This window comes from Aptenodytes patagonicus, chromosome 11 (genome assembly GCF_965638725.1).
Source record: "Aptenodytes patagonicus chromosome 11, bAptPat1.pri.cur, whole genome shotgun sequence".
Lineage (NCBI taxonomy): Eukaryota > Metazoa > Chordata > Aves > Sphenisciformes > Spheniscidae > Aptenodytes > Aptenodytes patagonicus.
Window position 1 is genome coordinate 12,377,523 of NC_134959.1, and position 16,759 is coordinate 12,394,281.

Below are 16,759 nucleotides of genomic sequence, written 5' to 3' on the forward strand. Positions count from 1 at the left end.
CACCCAAAAAAGGATGTAGGACTCCAAAATAAGTCTTGCCGTGGCAGACGGTTTTGCAGGCTGCACATGTCTGTATGTATAGCCCTGTTTGGTGCTTGACTTTTATATAATAAATTGTCACTGATTCGTGTTTGGACTGTAAGCTGCAGTCATTTAAGATCTTACTTGGAATTGTGGCCTAGCCAGTTGTTCAGCAGACAGTTGGTTTTTTTTTGTAGCTAACTAGTCCTGCTTATTAAGGTCTGTCTTATCACTGATCCATGGAATATCGGGGCTGAGATATCTGTGTTCCTGCAGCAGACCTGCCACTGGGCTTGTGTTGCCTTTTCTCCTTCCCCCACCACTGGCTGAGGAAGCCCACAGCTTGAACTTGGATTACAGCTGCCTGCCAGGAAGTGTTTATAGCATCATCAGCTGTGGAATTACTGGTGATCATCCTGTTTACCAAGGCACTGTGGTAGGACAGATCTTGTGCAAAGCTGTACTTCTCTAGGTTTGAAATCTCATAGTTACTGAACTTGGCTAGTCTTTTGAAGGTGTCAATGACCAAATATTTTCTTCCCCTTCGTGTAAGCAAACTTCAGATTTGTGCTCCAAACAACAATGTTTTTGGACTGCTGAATTAGTATTCTTTCATAGAAGCTCTTAGTTTTATTGTGTGTTTTGAAAGCGGATGAACCATTATCTGGAACTTCACAGGAAAACTCTGCTTGAGGCAGTTATCTGCCACTGCTAAACTTCAGTGGTTCAGGCTGAGGTTGTCCAAGCTGTAAGTAACTGGTTATAACTTTATAGTGGAAATGACTTGCAGCTTTAGCTGATCGTGTTTGTGTTTAGCTCTCTAAGGGAGCTCTCCTTGTGCCTAATTATAAGGAGGGACCAGACTGTAGATCAGTTAACAGACTATAGATCAGTTCACAGTATAGCTGAAACTGAAAGGCTGTCAAAAAAATCTGTGGGAGTTGGGTGTCTGTTTTTCCATTCTATTAAACTGCCATACAATGGTTTCATGTCTCTTCCATCATCTACAGAGAGGCATTTTTTAGTACCAGTACAGCATTAGGTAGTAAGATATTACAAGTGCTACAGAAAAAGCGTAAGAAGCTCACACTGAGCAAATAATGTGCTAGGTATAATCAATCCCACATTTAAGAAAACAGGGGAATACTGATTGTGTAAAGGTGGTTTGCTTAAATTAAAGTTCTGCTGCTGTTCTCACCCTTTCCTAGGACATATACCTGAAATTGCATGAGGAAATTATGCAACTTCTGTTGATTTCTAAGGGAAGCTGGATGAGGGGAAAAGACATAGCACAGACTAGTTAATTAAGCACTTGTAAGCCTGTTAAACTCAATTCTTCTGAATAAAATAATTCTGAAGTTATTCCAGAAGGGACCTATTAGGGTTTTTCCTGCCCTTGTGTCTAGGATGTGTCATAGTTTTTTACAGAGAACTAGAATTGAGGAAGCCAGCAGTTGAGGGTCTAGTGCTGCTAGAGATCATCTTTTCCCTGTGACACACCTAGTGATAGCTTTTTCCGGTGCCTACAGGTTGGGTTTTCTGTCACCAGTCACTTTTTTGCTCGCTGTTTTGCCAAATGGTATGCATCAGCCTGACCTCAGATCATTGAGCCTTTTTCCATGGGAGTAGAGATGACCACAAATGATGCACTTCACAGTGACTTTTTAATTATGACATGGATATTCATATCTCCTTGGTGTACCTCTTTCCTGTGACTTTCCCTGGAAAGTTGAGGATTGCCTTACGCAAGGGTTCCTGTTACACTATCTGGGTGTCTCATTGGTGTGTGTCAGTCAGTAATCCTTACACGGGTGAGTCTTAAGACTTACATGAGCATACTGCAAAAGCATCAGTCCTGTGATGTGGTAGAATCTGCTGTAAAGAAGCTGTTTTGTGTCCTTTGGCTTGTTTTAGACCTTAGCAGTGCAAGTTAGCTTGTATATCACAGTGGTAATAATGTAGATCTTAACTTCTCTCCTCCTCTCCTAAGTTTTGTCTAAACATAGCATGCGTTGTTAGACTCCAACACTTGGAAGGCCGAAGGAGACATTATGAGGATTACTATGTAATTGGAAATGTATATTCATGGAAAATAATCTTTCTGAATAACTTCTGAGTAATCTTCTTAAGCATGCCATTGGCTGTTTACGTCAAGATCCGAAACTGCTTTTTCCTTTTAGACAAGAGGAATCAAACTGCCCCCTAGGTATTCCCAAATATTATGCTTTAACAGATGCCATGTATGATATGTTAACCATTCTCCATATGTATTTTAGAAAATCTCCTTGGAATATCTGAAGTCCATATGGCTATGTATGATGAAGATATCTTGAAAAATCCCTTTTATTTGGCCATTCAGAAGCGGCGTCCTGATCTATGCAGCAAAGTTGCAGAACTCCATGGTATTGTAAGTATAAATAAGTACGTTTAAAAGCTGCTTATTAAATAGTAGCTATATGTATTTAAATTGTATGCCTGCTATGACACATGTAAAGATTAGTGCAAGCCCACAAAACTAGGAAGTGAACCAAAGCAACTTTAGTGTAAGTTGCTTGTTATTTACTAATATGGACCTCTTGATATATTGCATGGTAGCAACAGGTCAAAGTTGGTGTTGTTTCTAAACTTTACAGGAAGCTTATTTTGTTTGCTATGAACTAAAGTTATATATTTTCCCACTTGTAACTTAAAATGGGATTGACCTTTTGAAATCCCTTGTGGATAGACAATCACTCATTTCTGACAGCATTTTACATAGCAAAATAAAGCCATTAAACTGAGCTGGAATAAAAGCTCCAGTCCTTAAGACTTCTAATCTGGGTATTCTGCAATTAGTCTTCATCCAAAATTAAGTGTGTGGAGACTCCATTAAACTCGAGGGTTATTGTTACCTGATTATAAAATTAAGCCTTAAATTGGACAGGGTTCTTTCAATTGTGTATTACTTAAGATGGCGATGTGATCAGTTGAAATGCTAAAATCTGTTCACCAGTTCTGTCTGTATTCTAACACCATTTCTGAAAGCTGAGTACTGAAAGAACCACTTGCTTCATGCTTATTTCTTCCTTGACAACAGGATTTATTTCTTTTCAGCATGTATACAGTGTTTGTTGTAGTAAATGTGTTGCTTTCTAATTAAGAATTTGTCTCATGCTGCCAATCTGTTGGTGTGCAGTAAACCCAAGATGTTTCTTGTCTTAGATTTTTTCTTCTTTCTGATGGATTTTCATTTTAGTTTGAAAATATACTTCACTTTTACTAGCTGCCTATTTTTAACTCATTCAGGTGACTAGTGTTAAGTAACTTTAAGGTTTAATCTCCTCTTAGTGTTGTTTGCATCAGCTACATCTGTTACCCTTTTTCAGATAAGTCACTAAATATAACTTCTAGGTTAATCACCGGACTGTCTGTCTATCAATGGCCTTTCCTTTTTATTTAAACAAAAGCACCTATAGTTGCTATACATTTGCTAGTAATTGTTTGTAAGCCAGATTCAATTGCTTGCCTCTAAAGAGCAAAAGCTATTGGTGTGTAGCTGGTGATACATGGCACTTCTCCCTAAAGCATCATCTAACTTTTTCAGGTGTTAGTTCCATGCAAAGGAAGCCTTTCAAGCAACAGTCTGTCTACCTGCCAGTTTGAATCTTATGTTCTGAAGCCGCTAGAAGAAAATTTTGAGACCTTAAATGGAAAGGTATTTCTGTTTTGATATCTGAATGTAGCTTGGGGACACTCCAATAAATGATTCACTGCAGTTGATGACTGATAGTGTGAACTAATGGTAACAGGAGAGGTAGCTAGGAGTTAGAGGTAACTGGCAAAAGTAGTATGTTGCCCATCTAAGCCAAAATTTTCAGGGATATACTGCTTTCTAGAAAAAGCTGTATTTTGGCATGTGCACAAGAATACTTGTCCTGTTCAGATGTTAACACTGCCTCTGACTTCAGCTTACTACGTTGGCAAAGCAACTTTGTCAATTTATCTGTGTTTTGTGACTGTTAGGAATTTTCTGGTGTGGCAGAAGGGTCTTTATCACTTAGTTAAGAACTGTCTGTCTAGCTTTCAGGCAAATAGTAGCCTGCCTATATCGTATGCAGATGCAAGTTCACCAAGGCTTAAGACAAAACTTTGATGGTATCAAGTTGTATCTGAGGCCTGATGTATTAATTCAGTTCAGGAAGTAGAGCAGAAACTGACTAATGTAGCAGCAAGCCATGATAACCAATACTGACACTGCCTAGGATCACATTTTTTCACTTGTAATTTTGCAGTACAGTCTGAGATCTTGCACCTGTTTGCAGGCTATCATCTAGATCTTCCTACTGCAGATGTCCTCACTGGAGTTACTTAAGAAGATAAAGCTGAGCGTGAGAAATGTAGACAAGATGTGTGGTGTTTTTCTGAAGCTGGACTTAGGCCCCAATTCTAAGTTGTTTTTCAATTTCCCTTCTACTAAAAGTGCTCTAAAATCTGCAAATAGTCACTTAGACCTTGGAGATTGTCTGAAACCTCCTCTAGTAGTAGACATATAAAGAAAGTAAGTATAAGCAAGGTTTAGCTAGCTGTTGTAGACTGAAGGAGTCTTTGTTTCAGTGTCTATACAGCACAAGAATATGAATCTGGGGCTTTCCTGTCTTACAAGATTCTCTTCTTTCCCTGGGAATGTAACTATGCAATGCAGAAGCCAAAGAGTAACTTTCTTCTGGCGGAGTTTTACACTTGATCTGGTTTTCATTTTGTTTCAGGAGATCTTCATACAAGGAAACCTCATCATTTTAGGAACTGGTTTTAATTATAATCTCTCAGTACCTGTTCTTTTTGAGGAAACATTTTACAATGAAAAAGAAGAAAGCTTTAGTATATTGTGCATAGCTCATCCATTGGAAAAAACAGAAAGCTCAAGTACGTATTGAAGCGTTAACTTGGGGGTCTTGTTTGCACAGTGAGCAAATTAGTATGTTTAAGCTTAATACATTTCCTTCATTCTGAAAAGCATTGGCTTGGTTGAAAGCTCTTGGCATTTATTAGCCTGCTGGAGTGGATGTTGGTATGCTGTTGGAGAGAAATATTAAGTTGCTGCCAGGCAAACTTAATTCTGCAGGGTCTATGCCCCAGTCTCAGCACTAAAAATCATCTGCAGAATACTTGATCCAGCATGATTTTTTTAGCCATGCTCAGTTTAGTGCTGACTGCTTAAAAAGTCTTAAATGTGACATGTGTCTTGAGATGCAAGGTGGATACACAGAAAACTGCAGAGGTAAATTCTTTAGTGATCACTTTGTCAGTAGTTAGAGGTTGTATAGCATAGCTATGTAGCAGCTTTTCTGGTGGTGGTCTGTCTCATTAGGCTGAATGTGTTAGTTTTTGTCCTAGTACTGAAAGTGCTCTTGATAAGGCTGAAACACTATTTCCAAGGCTACTATTAAAGCTGTAAATGTAACAGGAATCCTTGTGAATTTGTATAACAGTCTGTGTTTACTAATTAAAAGGAACATAAGCTTCCTAAAACATATGCTTTTTCTGAAATAAAAACATCTAGTCTTCCTAAATACATAATGTCATCACTTGTTTCAAACAGATAAAGTGAAATAATACTAGGGTAGTCTGAAAATAGTACTGTGAGGGAAGTATGAAAGTTTTTCTGAAAAAAAATAGCTGGCATACATATGGGCTTAAATTCTGTAAATATTAATCTAAATCTAAAAAATTATTCTTGTGGTGTTCCTTTTTTGGCCATTACTTAATGTAGTCAGATAGCAGTCTTTCAGAAGTGAGCTAATTTGTAATTTCAAAAGTAATTTGGAATGAATGAGATCTAAGCCTGTTATTAGTTGGCTGCCTTTGGTTGCAAATGAAAGACTTGCCTAGAAAAAAATTTTTGGAAAGGCAGTATGAATTTTAAGTGAGATACAATTGTTTTATTCAGAAGGAAAATGGATTTGGTTTAATGTTTACATGAAGCAACTTTGCTTTCCCATTCAGAGAAAGCGTGTCTAAATAAAGAATAGGTTATGTAAAAATCCAAGATGGGATTTTTACAGCTCACTTAGAGCACACTGACTTCCTGCGTGGGCACTCAGTCAATATTGTAATGTGCTTTTCTACTTTCAAGCTTGACTTGCACTCAGATTGAGTTGTGTATGTGGCAATAGATTACCCCAGGGTAAAAAACCATGTGAAATCAGTTTTAGCTATACCAAATAAATACTTGACATAAAAGGCAAGAGAGCCTACTCTAAATGTGATGTATTAAATTCTTCTGATTAAAAGCAATACCTTCAGTTAAAGGTATAGTAAGCTGAATTGATGTTTCATTGCACACAAGTTGGCTGTGTATGTAGGAACAGAAAGTACTTTACCGTGCATACATATTAAACCTATGTGTTAATTCTTGGCTCTCATTTTAGGTGAATCTACAGCTTCATCAAACTCCTATGCTCTTAAAAATATTGAAGATGTTAGAGAATTCTTAGGAAGGCACTGTGAGAGGTTTGATAAATACATAGGATCTTTCTACAGAACATTTAAAGAACATGAAAGGAAAAGCCTCCGCCACTACATAGTCAGTATCTTGCTTCTTGATGTTTAATTTACTAAATATAATGCACTTTACTGCTTTGGATATCTTTGTCTTATTGAGCTTTTCTATGTCAGAGTAGTCTAGAGTTGAGGAAGGTGGGAAGGGAGAAAGTAGAATTCATAGTTGTGAATTACCACATCTTAACTATTAGGTAAAGGCAATTTTTCTAGCTAAACACTTTACCATAGTGCACACTTCTAAGGCAGGGAAGACTTCCTTTCTTTGCTTATTCGTGCTTTGTTGCTTCAAGTCAGATTAACCTGAATCTGAATGCTTTTTTTCTTTTCTCTCCCTCCGCCCCCGACAGGATTCTGTCAATGCACTTTATACCAAATGTCTCCAGCATCTTTTGAGAGATTCGCACTTGGTAAACACTTACTCCACTAAATACATAGTACATAGTGTTACTTAAGCAATAAATTATCTAACTTTCTCTTGCTGTTGTTATCGCTTTCCTTTTCTAGAAGATGCTTGCAAAGCAAGAAGAGCAGATGAATCTGATTAAACAAGCAGTTGAAGTAAGCATCTGAAATGAAGGAAAATAATTAGCAAGCTTTTTTAACTCTTCCTTTCATCCCTGAAGTACTTTTTTTTTCTGCAGATGTATATCCACCATGCTATTTATGATCTAGTCTTTAAATATGTGGGGACTATTGAGGCAAGTGAGGTAAGTTTGTTTGGTCGCTAAAGATTAGTTACATTAGTCAATGCATTTTAAAAAACTGTTGCCTTTCTATTGATTAGGATGCTGCTTTTAACAAAATCACGAGGAGCCTTCAAGACCTGCAGCAAAAAGACATTGGAGTGAAGCCTGAGTTCAGGTGAGAGACGTATGATTGTGGACCCTTTGAGGAGTCACTGAGATCATGTCTTAAATAGGTCTCAGGCCAGCCAAAAAGTGTCTTCCTTCAGACAATAGCAAGTTTTTCTTATACTTCATTGCTTTGAGATGGAAAAGTAAAGCTTTGCAGGTGTCATTTTACAGCAGTCTTTGCATTGATTGCTATTTCCTTTGCTTTCATATTCTTATGCTTCCCTCAATCTACAGGGTGCAGAAATGCAAGTGTACTTGGAGTAGAGATGGGAATATTTTAATACCATTCTTCATTTCAGCTCTGAATAAGTTAAAACTTGGGTTCTAGACATCCTGCACAGGAACTCTGTATGCTAACAATTTCTTTCAAATTATTTTGTAGTTTCAATATACCACGTGCAAAGCGAGAACTGGGTCAGTTGAACAAATGTTCTTCCCCTCAACAGAAGCTACTTTGTCTACGAAAAGTGGTACAAATTATTATGCAATCTCCTAGCCAAAGAGGTCAGTAATTAGTGAATTAATAACTTAATTTTAAACTCTTTTCTTAACCAGTACACACAAAGCACTTTAGTATATAAGCAGCTGTTTGAATAGCGCTTGTGGATTAAACACAATTAGACTGGGGTCTGCCTTGCAGGCCTCTAAACAAAGCAAAATGGAGGCAAGACAGACATTTCAGCATTGTTTCTCATGGGGTGAGGTGGGGTACTTGGTTAGCTTATAAATGTTTTAGCTGGAGCATGTGACAAGCTTGCATGTGCTAGGATATTTTCTCATGCAGAAGAACTGAGGGTGATCCATTTTAACACTGAGGATCGCTGCTAGATCATTCTTGTGTATTTGTCTGTGCTCCCTGATAATCTTGAAATTGATACTCTTGAGATGCATCTTTTGCAAAATGCAGTGTTGGTGGGGGACAAACAAACCTTCTATATGCTGTGTTCAAAGTGCTACCATGGATTACAGAAATGATTCTGTGATAGGAAAGCATGGACCTCTTTACCTGGTATTTATTTTATCTAGCTTGGAGAGAGAAGATACTTCCACTAAGCAAATGGAGTAGTACAGTGAATTTATGCTTTCCCTACTTCATCTCTTCCTTTCTTCAGGAAAACTCCTGGGTTATGGAAAAGTATATCAACTTAGAGGGTAGTTTTTGCCCTCAAGAATTTCAGAAATCTTGAGCTAGTACTCTGGCCCTTTCTGTGTAGGAAGGAGGAGATGCTAGTCAAATATCACAATTTCTACAGTACAAGCTGTATTTGTTTTTTAGCTCCTGGCAGCCTATTTTAGAGGGAGACTGAGAACATTTGAAGGGCTGCCTTGGTTACTCAATGTATTCTCTACTAGTAGAGCTGGCCCTTAGTCTTAGGAAGCAGAACTCCATTTATAGGTATTGCTCTTGATTTGAACTGTGACATGACTAACATCAGCTGTAAATTCTTTTTTTTTTTAGTTAACATGGAAACCATGTGTGCAGATGATCTTCTCTCTGTTTTGCTGTATTTGCTCGTAAAAACAGAAATCCCAAACTGGTATGTAACTATTTTGGCTATACAGAGCTCCATCATATCATCTTAGATGTAATGCTGCTGTAGGGGCAAATGTTTCTGAACATGTAGTAATAATGTACTGAAAGTGTAAGAGGGGCTGATGTAATGCAGAAAACTATTTTTAGTAGCACAAACAGCAAAGATGTATTACAGATGTGACCAAATAAAGGACTTACCAGAAATTCAAGTGCTGTGTCTTTGCTGTTTTGATTCCCAGCCTAGAAAAAAGTTGTAATGGGAGGCCATCTCTATACCAAATCTGCATGTCAATACAGACTTCAGACTGCTCCTTCCTTATCTGTGTTTGGAGCTGTGAAACCTTTATGCAGCTTCTAGATGTTCGATACATTTCATATAGGGAATCTAGATTTGAATGCTTAATTGCTTGCTGCTAGCCTATGCTGCTGTGTGTATCTCTCCTCTCTATCAGTAAAAGTATATCTAAACCTTCCACCTGTACCTGAACTGAATTTTGGTGTTGGTGTATCCCATATCCGAGATGAGCATTTTTCCTTTCATTTGTAGCTATCACTTTACACTGGTGCTTATGGTGCTTGAAACATTAACGTGTTTGAAACATGTGAAACAATATCCCGCTGCTGTCCTTATGCTGTCCTTCATATTCCTTATATCCGATTAATAACTTCCACTGAATAGTTGAGATAAGTAGAGTTCTGATCCATCTACAAAGCTCAGAACAGCCGTTGTATTGCTAGCGTAACAATCTTTCTAGAAGCTTTTTTCTTAACCTATTGTCTGCCTGGATTGCCTAAGGTGGGTTGCAGTATTAAGATATGTCGTGCTAGTGTCGTCTTATTTTTAGTGGTTCATGGCTTTAACTTTTTTTTATTTCAGGATGGCCAACTTGAGTTACATAAAGAACTTCAGGCTTTGCAGTTCAGTGAAGGATGAATTGGGATACTGTCTAACCTCAATTGAGGCTGCAATAGAATATATACGGCAAGGCAACCTCTCTGACAGATCAACAGTAAGCTACTCTTAAAGTCTGTCAAATGTGTATTTGATAAGCTTGTAGGACTGTGTACCACCGCGGGAGTAAATTCAGTCAGAGGATACAAACAGCTAACATAAGAGTTCCTTTTTTGCACTTAAAGAAATGGGTTGAGGTAACCATACCTGAAGCAAATGCTAAAATCTAAATGATTACAATGAAGTCCTAATCCTGTAGCAATACTTGTTGTTCATTGTATACTCCTTGAGGAAGTAGTTAAATGTCAAGTCTGCCTCTTCATATGATGGGAGGAAAAATGACAGCACTATTTTCAACAGTTGAGTCTTCAGTAAGTCTAATATCTCCTGTTTGTACTCTTTCTATTGTGGTTGTGAAAGTAATGCAGTACTTGAGAGTAAGCATAGCTTAAACAGATTTTTCTTTAATAACTTTAAAAAGCTTTAGCTATGCTAGCAGAATGGAGGTTGCAGTGTGACTTAGAATTATTCAGTAAATCATCGTACTCTAAAAATTCAATCTTTGCAGTGCAGATTACTATGTTGCACCAAGCTGATAGTTTAATGGGAGTGGCAGGACTATGATAAGGTGGTGTTTGAAGGTCAAATTGGGCTCTCGATCTCTAACCTAGCAGGGGCAGGAAGTTTGTGGATGTATGAGTTATTTCCTACTGGGCAACTTGACCTTCTGTCAATCAGGTCAAACCCCTGCAGGCCAATCAAGGATGATATTGATGTGACTTTAGAAACTTCTACAATTTAAGAACTTTGTAGCTTATTTAGTAAAGGAATCCAGTCTTACCGCTCCTGTAAAACTTTCTACTGTTGCAAAATTAGGTTTTCCTGATCTGATGTGGAAATCAAAAGGAGTGAACTTGAAACCAGAGTGAATTCAATGTGTCTCAGTCTGCCCAACTGCAAAGCACTGGAATCTAATTGCAGGGGCCAGGATAATGGCTCAGTGTGCAGGGCTTGGGATGGGACAACCTGGGGCACAATCTTAAAGAAGCAGCACTTAAAGTAACCTTTTTAGCCTTTTGTTATTCTTGGTTTTGTTCTTTTCTGGGATCCTTCCATGAACCTGTCATACATAGGTTTGTTTTGTACACTCCAAGAAAAAAGCACTTTTCCATTTTGTGTAAAGAGACTGTGGTATTTCTTGTCTGTAATGCTGTATTGAATTATGTTAAAAAATAAAAATGTTAGTTTAAAAGGAAAACAACCTGCCAAACAATTTTGCTTCCTGCAGTCACTTGGCTATCATTAACAATTAATATACAAATAGCAATGCTGGTGGTCTGGATGGAGAACTGGAACCAAAGTAGAATTGTCTTCCACAACAATGCCAGCAAGCTGAAAAAAAGAATATACTGCTCTTAAATTTCTAGAATAAAAACTGTTTCCTATCAAATGCCTGGTCCTGTCCCTCCTTATATAGCTAAGGATAGCAGTTGTTTTTTTTATACTGGGATTGCCCTGAAGTGGTTATAACTTAAGTGCCACTGCCATTAAGATACTAATTTATTTCTCTGGGAGGCATCTGTCTTGAAATATGAAGTACATATTTGAGAATTCTAAATGAAGGCAGTCTCATACTGCTTATCTTAGTGTCTGCACCAGTATAAGAGCAAGCAGTAAGTGTTTCTGTCCATACCTCAGCTGGATCAGCTCCAGACCTAGAGTGCTAGCCTCTAACTTTCTCACTTCAGTGTGTGTACAGTGAGTGTGCAACAGGACCTCCTTTCTTCTACGTTGCCTTTCATGGAGTCAACATGGCTTGAAGGCAGTACCCAGAGATGGAAAGCAGCAGAACCTTGAAGACAAGGAAGTGGGTGACCCCTGGCCCTCTAGCACAGCTGAAGAGGAAAGAGCTAGACCACCCTTTTCTCTAGTGTAGGGTAAGGGAGAAGGTGGCACACAATGGAGAGGAAGAAACTAGGTAGCAAATAGCCCCTTGACAGGAATTGGAAAAGGGTAGTGAGGAGGTGGAGGAACATGGTAGAAACTTCTGATAGCATTGCTCTCCCTTCATGAACTTATCAGCTGAGATACTTCCTTTATTCTCTGGCAAAGGAGATCGACTTTCTGTTTAAAGCAGCAGCAGCTGTCATGTTGATGCCCCATGGTTTCCTTTTCCAGATGGTGCTGGAAGGGGTTGTGGGATTTAAGTAAGCAGGAACATTGCTGTGCCCTGGGGCTTCATTATAGCCCCTCATGTGGCTACACTTAATTTTATAGCTGGCTTCAGATGGAGCTTCTGGCAGCTGAGTAATGCTGTTGTCCAATCCCTAATGAAGCTAACTACATAAAGAAAACTCAGCAGGGAACTAATGTACCCTGTGGAGCAACGGGCATATTATCACCTTCATGTTAGTAAGAAAATTGCACTTAGGAGACACCTGCCAACTCCCTTCACCCAAGGTCATGCAAGTCTTAGAGAGACATTTTGGTTGTGGGGAGTAGAGGAGCATGTAACTCATAGCACGGAAGATTCCATTTTATTTTCTGGGAATTGTCAACCTTATTTAATTAGAACTCTAGTTAATATGTATTGGACCTTAGTTATGTTCCTATGCATAGCTAATGTGTAGTAAGACCCTCTAGTTCAGAGGGATGAAGTAAGGTATACAGTAGGGAGTTAGAGGCACCCACTAGGGAGTAGGCAGCATTTTGGTTCCTGTATGGAAAGAGCTGTAGGTGGCAATGAAGTTTGCATGGAGGAGGTGCAGGTGGGAGAAGCCAGGAAAGGAAGACTTGAACACAAACTGAGGCCAATAAAGTATTTGGGGGGAGGGGGAGTGGACATAATCATCAGTTGTAATCTGTGAAAGTCACCTTGGATAGGTCATTATACAGGTACACCCTCATAGGTACAAATATTTCATTTCTCGAGTAGATAGTGTTAGATAAAAAGATCATTAGTATTTGGATGTGTATTTTTCTAGACAATTGTTGTGGTTTAACCTCAGGAAGAAAATTAACTCTATCCTAGCTGAAACCAGGACAACAATAGAGATTAAAATACCTGAGAGTAACTGCGAAGCAGGTTTTTGTTTTGTTTTTTTTAATTCCTGGAGTGCAAGTAAAGCTGGTACAAGCAAGTTTTGTCTTTGAAGGCCCAGACTTGCTTAATACTTCAACTAATACCTGATTCTTCTGCCATTTTGTATTTCACTTTTGAAGATACATAGTTTCAACTCTTTTTTCTGATTTATATAATAAATAACACCTCTACATAAGGATTGGTGTCTCAAGTGACTCTTCAAAATAATTATTCCACTTGGGGAACACTTCTTTTGTAAAATACACTGTGGAAGGAACAGTACTAAAACTACAGTAGGTCTTGCTAGTGGTTACTTAGATTCTCCATGGTGAAAGTATAAAGCTGTCTGTGAGTATTCATATTAGAAATTCTGATTAGACTTCAGAAACTTGTATCAGCAGTAAAGCTTTAACTTTTTTTTCTAGTTAATAAAATTTTTGATCAAATATTTCTTAGGGAAGTTATTCCTGATCACACTGAAGAATCTCTCCAAGGAGGCTAGTGCAACGTGCCTTGTAATTCTGAAAAGATATGCTTGGGTATCTTTAGCTAAAGTACCTAGGTTTGAAAAGATTGGTGAATATTTGTCATACTCATGTATCTAAATACAACCAACCTACTGTGAAGTACAGATCCAAACTTCTATCTCTAGACTTCACAAACATGTTTTTAACTACCTTATTTGCTAGAAAATGAAGGTTTTTTTAGACAGCTTTATGAGAGGCATCTGTGTTGATTTTGAAACTTGAGTGATCTAATTTCTAGAAAATCTGAACTCTATTTTTGGTGTTAAAGTGATCTTGTTTATTTGCAGTTGACTAGTTTCTTAAACTTCGTGCTGACTTACTAATGTTAAGAGTTGGACTTTTTTTACTCATTTATATCTGGTCTTTACAGACTTATTTGCAGAAGCTATAGCCTGGATCCTAAACCATCAAAGTTTATCTGATACATGGGTGTTTATCTTAAATGCAGTCGTCTTCAGTTTGATGGATGCTGTGAGTCTTTCCATTTCTAAGGAGATAGTCATTATCCAAAAATAACATCCAAAGAAATGATATTCACTGCCAAACATTAGCAGTGGTTGATCAGAATCAATTATGTGCAAGTGTTTCCATCTACTTTCTTAGAAAGTGTTTTCTTTAGATTGTTTGTTTTATTTCATGTGAGGCTCAATGTTGCCGTTTCAAAATCTGACTCTACTTAAGAACTTTCACCTGGTTTTGGAAGCATCTACATTCTTTAGTGCATCCTGAAGTGTATCTTCAGATTTCTCAGAAAATGGGAAGTACCGATGTGAGAGTCGCACTACATGTCTGCTTAGCTCAATCTCTAATTTTCAAGAAGTGACCAGTAGGAAATGCTATATGAATGAGTCTGCTGCAGAGTAATGCTTCACCTGGTACAATCTTTTATTTTCTAGCAAGTAGCAGAGAGTTCAGTGGAGTCTTTGAGTCAGAGTTGTATCTGGGTCATCTTTTTTAATAGCCACCAGTAGACATGTCTTACGTGAATTTGTCTAATGCCTTTTGAAGTCCTTTTATACTTTTGATTTTTGCAACAACCTATGGCAATGGATTCTACAATAAGAGAACACTTTTTCTTTTCTCTCTTCTCCCCGCTCCCTCCCCAGACCTCCCCAGTGTGATGATTTTGTTGGGCGTCCCAGTTCTTATATTTTGAGGAATAGTGGATATTCATTCTTTGCATGTTTTCTTTGGACTTTTTGTGATTTTTATAGACCGCTGTAGCACAGTCAAATCTCTTCCAGAGTGAAGAATCCTAAATTCTCCTCGTAAGAAAGCTGCATTGCACCTCTTATAGTTCTTGTTGTCTTTTTTATGTCTTTTCTAGTTTTGCTGTGTTCTTTTTTAGATGGTAGAACTGTAATTTCATTAATGCTCAGTTAGTTCATGGAGAATTACAGTAAAGGAATATTCTGGTGAACATCTACTTATTGTTCCTTTGAACAGCAGGTGTGCAGTCTTTTAAGTCTTGGAATCCTAAATGTGAAACTGACTTAGGGTTTACGTGCATCTGATAATTCATAAGTGGTAAATACAGTATTTAATGTTTCTAAAAGTTAATTCTACTGTTAAGGTACTTTACTTTTGCCTGTAAATGAGTATATAGATAATCAATCTATATATTTTATTTTCAGGAATCTGAGAAACTGTGTGACAAGCTGCTTTTAAGACAAAGGATGAACTTGTTGTCCCAGATGTCTGCTACTCCAATAGACTACTTATTTAAGGTTAATAACTTTTATGGCAGAATATGTATGTACCTACGTATTGCATGTTTATTTCCTTTCCTTTCTGTGATTTTTCTGAAATGTAATGCAGCATTAATTACATTAGTACTGCGAAATGTGTTTTAGTAGATGCTAAAAGTGTGTTTTGAATCTAGTGCATTACTGTACCAGAGTGTTACCAAGTTAATATAATCTTATGGATTTCAGCATGTTATAAGAAACATGAAAGCAAATGAGGATGAAATGCTACTGCTGTTGGTATTGATTGGCCCATTTAACGCACAGATGTGATATTACCATCTGGTTGTCTCTCACAGCTTTTAGTGCTTGAAATTGAAAGAGTTTTCTGAAATAATTTAAATGTGGTCACCTGACAGCTACTTCATATTATATGTTAATCTCTTTGTCATTCTAAAAGAATTTTGCCTATACAAGGACACAAAGCAGAGCTTCTAATTATATGTGTTCACAGCTTATGGCTAGAGAATTAGTAATTTTATAGAAATGTTTTTGCACAGAGGGAGCTTAATTTCGTGACTGAGTCTAAAGAGAACAATAGGAATTGTTTTAATTTTTTATAGAAAGTGAAGTAAGCCAAGAACAGATTCTTTTTAATACTGAATGCCCATTAGGGTTTTTTTTGCTGTGACATTGTTCACTTCTGCTTTCTAATGCTTGAATACATGTCTTTTATAATCGGTTCCTTTCGTTTTGTGCTTCAGTAAATTACTCTATTTTTTTTGTGTGTTTTTTTTTTTTTTTTCTTAAAAGGAGGCTTTTTATATAGGTTCTTCATTCTCTTTCTTCTCTTGGCTTTTCATAGCATATTGCTTCAGGTAGTCAGGAGGAAGTGGAGCGATTACTAAGTCAAGGTGACAGTGATAAGGACACTGTACAGAAAATGTGTCATCCGCTCTGTTACTGTGACAAATGTGAGAAGCTAGTTTCTGGGTAAGCACTTTTCATCTCCACAAATACACAAAAAGCTATGTAAAAGTCTTCATCCAAGATTTACTTTAGAAAGTACGCTGCTTTTGGTTCTAGAGGAAGTTGGTAGCACTTTGGGATGTGGTAGTGTACATTTGTGTGGTTTGAAAAAGTGGAAGAAATATTAGGAGAATACCGAATGCCTTGGAACCAGCCAATTTTGTGATGGAGGCTGTATGTGCTTTGGTAAACGTGGTGTGAAATGTTTCTTCTCTTGAACCTAACTTATACATCTTGGACAAAACCACGTCTTAAAATGTAAAGCTCTGTATAGAATAATTTGTCAATGTGAAAGGATAAAAAGTTCCAAAATCAGTTTTTCGTCGGTCTTGGCAATTTTTCTCTTTCTCTTCTCCTTACCACTGCTGCATAGGTAACTGAGCTGCTTTTAAACCATTGTGTTTTAAAGGAAACTGAATGATCCTTCCATTATCACTCCATTTTCCCGAGATGACCGGGGATATACACCACTTCATATAGCTGCTATTTGTGGTGAGTATTCTTGGTTTTCTTCACTAGTGTTTTCTACTCCTTA

At 37.6% G+C, this 16,759-nt stretch overlaps 1 protein-coding gene across 9 annotated transcripts in view; it reads left to right on the forward strand.

The window, feature by feature from the left end:
- ANKRD27 (ankyrin repeat domain 27) overlaps positions 1–16,759 on the forward strand; it is a 58,911-nt gene that overhangs the window by 20,164 nt on the left and 21,988 nt on the right. For 8 of the 9 annotated variants that reach the window (XR_012996280.1, XM_076349164.1, XM_076349170.1 and 5 more), the window contains exons 2-15: positions 2,298–2,428; positions 3,605–3,715; positions 4,767–4,923; positions 6,429–6,583; positions 6,909–6,968; positions 7,066–7,119; positions 7,203–7,268; positions 7,346–7,422; positions 7,798–7,919; positions 8,875–8,953; positions 9,827–9,959; positions 15,145–15,237; positions 16,061–16,188; positions 16,634–16,716. Coding sequence is in view for 8 of the 9 variants with exons in the window: in XM_076349164.1 (XP_076205279.1) it covers positions 2,327–2,428; positions 3,605–3,715; positions 4,767–4,923; positions 6,429–6,583; positions 6,909–6,968; positions 7,066–7,119; positions 7,203–7,268; positions 7,346–7,422; positions 7,798–7,919; positions 8,875–8,953; positions 9,827–9,959; positions 15,145–15,237; positions 16,061–16,188; positions 16,634–16,716 (1,420 nt within the window). In the remaining variant the exon portion in view is untranslated. Of the gene's footprint in view, positions 1–750; positions 770–2,297; positions 2,429–3,604; positions 3,716–4,766; positions 4,924–6,428; positions 6,584–6,908; positions 6,969–7,065; positions 7,120–7,202; positions 7,269–7,345; positions 7,423–7,797; positions 7,920–8,874; positions 8,954–9,826; positions 9,960–15,144; positions 15,238–16,060; positions 16,189–16,633; positions 16,717–16,759 lie in introns of those variants that run through there. The other variant, XM_076349165.1, reaches the window with a different exon arrangement.